Here is a 4,012-nt window from a genome sequence, read left to right on the forward strand (position 1 = left end):
AAATGGGGAAAAATTGTATTCTCAAAATCCAAAGGAGCAACCTCAAGACATCGTAAAAATGTATTCTTCGGGTTCACGGTTCATGCCAGATATCGCGCGCGCGCGCGCACACACACACACACACACACACACACACACACACACACACACACACACACACAGTCGAGCTTTTGGCATTCGTCTGTTTGATGCTTAAGCTTTAAAAGAATAATGCACAGCCATTTGTCGTTCGCACCTTGAGGTCACTCTTCGTTTTCGTGAGGGATGAAAAAAAAGGGGGGGAGGTAGGGGGGTGATGGGGAGGAGACCAAGACAGGAGAGTGCCAAGGGTAAGGTCACATGATCAAGACAAGAATGCTGACTGGTCAATGAACATCGTGATAACACGACAAGTGGTAATTACATTGGGGAAAAAACACAACAAAGATTGAGTATGGATTCACTTGTTTGAAGTGTTCTGGAAAAAAAAACACCACCCAAGCCAATACCATGTGCGCAATAAAATAAAAACCACCACCCAAACCAATACCATGTGCGCAATATAAAAAAAAATTTAAAATAAACCCACCACCCAAACCAATACCATGTGCGCAATAAAATAAACCCACCACCCAAACCAATACCATGTGCGCAAAAAACAAAACAAAACAAAAAACAACACCACCCAAACCAATACCATGTGCGCAATAGGTAGAAAGAGTCGAGAACAACAAACACACAATCAAAAGATTTCCAATATCACTTTGCATGAAAAGCACATAAATACATGCGTTCGTTGGGGAAAAAAGGACCGTGTCATCCTGAGAAGCAAACTGAGTGACGGGGAGGGAGAGTGGAGAAGGGGGTGGGGGGGTGTTGGCGGGAAAGGGGCCAAACCCAGTGTTCAAAACAGAAAAAAAAGGTATCTAATATTCATACAAAATGAATATAAAAAAATCAACAAAATGCCCATCTGAATACGTCAAAGATTAATCGTTTGAAACAACTTTAGTTCTTCCATTTGTCCCACCAAGTTCACAACAAAGAGAGAGAGAAAAAATCATATATTCCTACAAACGACCACACCATGTTTTCGATGTCCGGTGTCACTGAACTTCAAGGCCGATCATGCAAGAGCAAACAAAACTACAAGCCAAGATATTCATTATCAGGAACAGGCGAACACACAGACCTACCCACCCCCAGCCCCTCCCCCCACTTCCCACAGACTTTCCTCCCCCCGCTCACCCCCCCCCCCCCACACACACATATATATCTGCAGATACACACACACACACACAGTATACTACACGCACTAACATAGACCCCACCCCATCCCTCCACCATACACACAAATGCACGCATGAACGCGCGCGCGCGCGCGCGCACACACACACACACACACACACACACACACACACACACACACACAGTATACTACACGCACTAACATAGACCCCACCCCACCCCTCCACCATACACACAAATGCACGCATGAACACACACACACACACACACACACACACACACACACACACACACACACACACACACACAGTGTAATTAGATTTGGCAAGCAGTTGTCAGGCTCAAGCCAAAGATTTAGAAAATGACCTTAGTCCTGTAAACAGGATGCGTTGAATGTTGTCAAAATGAAGAAAATAACTACAAGTAAATAAGGAGTCCAGTTCTGCAATTCAACGAATGATTTCAACAACAAAAAACTGGAGGTAAGTTAAAAGTTAATGTCCATTCAAGGTTCTTGAAGAGGAGAGAATCAAAACATGGTAGAGATGACTCCCTTAATCAAAACCACTGTGGTCAAAATTGTCACAACTGTACACCCCGTGTGGGCAAAATTGTCTCAACTGTAAACCCTATGTGGTCAAAATTGTCAGAACTGTAAACCCCGTGTGGTCAAATATGTCACAACAACGTAACCCCACTTCACGTGCTTGCTACTGTTGTCAGTTTACAGAATAGATGATCCCACTTGAGGTATCAAAGAAAACAAACAGCAAGACACACACTGTCACAGTGAGGCATGACAGAATCCCAGATCCACATGATGGTCAAAATGAAAACAAACCATCACAAGACACACTATCACAGTGCGGGCAGGACACAATCTACACTGAACCTCCTCAACAAAGACTGACTAATCCATCCACTGAGTATCAGAGAACATCTGTCGAGTCTCAGGGAACATCAAAATGTTTCACGTTGTCAATCTATCTGTCGAGTCTCAGAAAACATCTGTCGAGTCTCAGGGAACATCTGTCAGGTCTCAGGGAACATCGGTTAGGTCTCTGGGAACGTCTGTTAGGTCTCAGAGAACATCTGTCAAGTCTCAGGGAACATCTGTCAAGTTTGTCAGTTCCAAGGGAATATCTGTTAGGTCTCAGAGAACATCTGTCAAGTCTCAGGGAACATCTGTCAAGTCTCAGGGAACATCTGTCAAGTCTGTCAGGTCCAAGGGAACATTTGTTAGGTATCAGAGAACATCAGTCAGGTCTCAGGGAACATATGTTAGGTCTCAGGGAACATCTGTTAGGTCTCAGGGAACATCTGTCAAGTCTCACAGAACAGCTGTCAAGTCTGTCAGATCTGTCAAGTCTCAGAGAACATCCGTCAAATCTCAGGGAACATCTGTCATGTCTGTCAGGTCCAAGGGAACATTTGTTAGGTCTCAGAGAACATCTGTCAAGTCTCAGGGAACAGCTGTCAAGTCTCACAGAACAGCTGTCAAGTCTGTCAGATCTGTCAAGTCTCAGGGAACATCTGTTAGGTATCAGAGAACATCTGTCACGTCTGTCAGGTCTCAGGGAACATTTGTTAGGTCTCAGGGTACATATGTTAGGTCTCAGGGAACATCTGTTAGGTCTCAGAAAACATCTGTCAGGTCTCAGGGAACATCTGTCAAGTCTGTCAGGTCCAAGGGAACATCCGTTAGGTCTCAGAAAACATCTGTTAGGTCTCAGAAAACATCTGTCAGGTCTCAGGGAACATCTGTCAAGTCTGTCAGGTCCAAGGGAACATCCGTTAGGTCTCAGAAATCATTGTTAGGTCTCAGAGAACATCTGTTAGGTCTCAGGGAACATCTGTTAGGTCTCAGAAAACATCTGTCAGGTCTCAGGGAACATCTGTCAAGTCTGTCAGGTCTAAGGGAACATCTGTTAGGTCTCAGAAAAATCTGTTAGGTCTCATGGAACATCTTTTAGGTCTCAGAGAACATCTGTCAAGTCTGTCAGTTCTAAGCGAACATCTGTTAGGTCTCAGGGAACATCTGTTAGGTCTCAGAGAGCAGCTGTCAGGTCTAAGGGAATATCTGTTAGGTCTCAGAGAACATCTGTCAAATATGTCAAGTCTCAGGGAACATCTGTCAAGTCTGTCAGGTCTCAGGGAACATCTGCCAAGTCTCAAAGAACATCTGTCAGGTCTCAGAGAACATCTGTCAAGTCTCAGGGAGCATCTGTCAAGTCTGTCAAGTCTCAGGGAACATCTGTCAAGTCTCAGGGAGCATCTGTCAGGTCTGTCAAGTCTCAGGGTACATCTGTCAGGTCTGTCAAGTCTCAGGGAACATCTGTCAGGATTTAGAGAACATCTGTCAGATCTCATAGAAAATCTGTCAGGTATCAGAGAACATGTCAGGTCTATCAGGTCTCACGGAACATCTGTCAGGTATAAGAGAACATCTGTCTAGTCTCAGAAAACATCAAATTGTTTCATGTCGTCAATCCATCCGTCGAGTCTCAGAGAACATCTGTCGAGTCTGTCAGGTCTCGGGGACAATCTGTCAGGTATAAGAGAACATCTGTCAGGTATAAGAGAACATCTGTCTGGTCTCAGGGAACATCTGCCAGGTCTCATGGAACATCTTCAAGTCTCAGGGAACATCAAAATGTTTCATGTTGTTAATCCATCCGTCAAGTCTCAGAGAACATCTGTCAAGTCTGTCAGGTCTCAGGGAACGTCTGTCAGGTATAAGAGAACATCTGTCTAGTCTGTCAGGTCTCAGGGAACGTCTGTCAGG

At 44.6% G+C, this 4,012-nt stretch overlaps 1 protein-coding gene across 1 annotated transcript; it reads left to right on the plus strand.

Moving 5' to 3' along the window:
- Positions 1-1,504: 1,504 nt before the first annotated feature.
- On the plus strand, positions 1,505-3,187 carry LOC143296224 (uncharacterized). Its single transcript, XM_076608050.1, has one exon. The coding sequence runs from the start codon at positions 2,193-2,195 to the stop codon at positions 3,177-3,179; it is 987 nt and encodes a 328-aa protein (XP_076464165.1). The 5' UTR covers positions 1,505-2,192; the 3' UTR covers positions 3,180-3,187.
- The last annotated feature ends 825 nt before the right edge of the window (positions 3,188-4,012 follow it).

Source organism: Babylonia areolata, chromosome 2 (genome assembly GCF_041734735.1).
Source record: "Babylonia areolata isolate BAREFJ2019XMU chromosome 2, ASM4173473v1, whole genome shotgun sequence".
Lineage (NCBI taxonomy): Eukaryota > Metazoa > Mollusca > Gastropoda > Neogastropoda > Buccinidae > Babylonia > Babylonia areolata.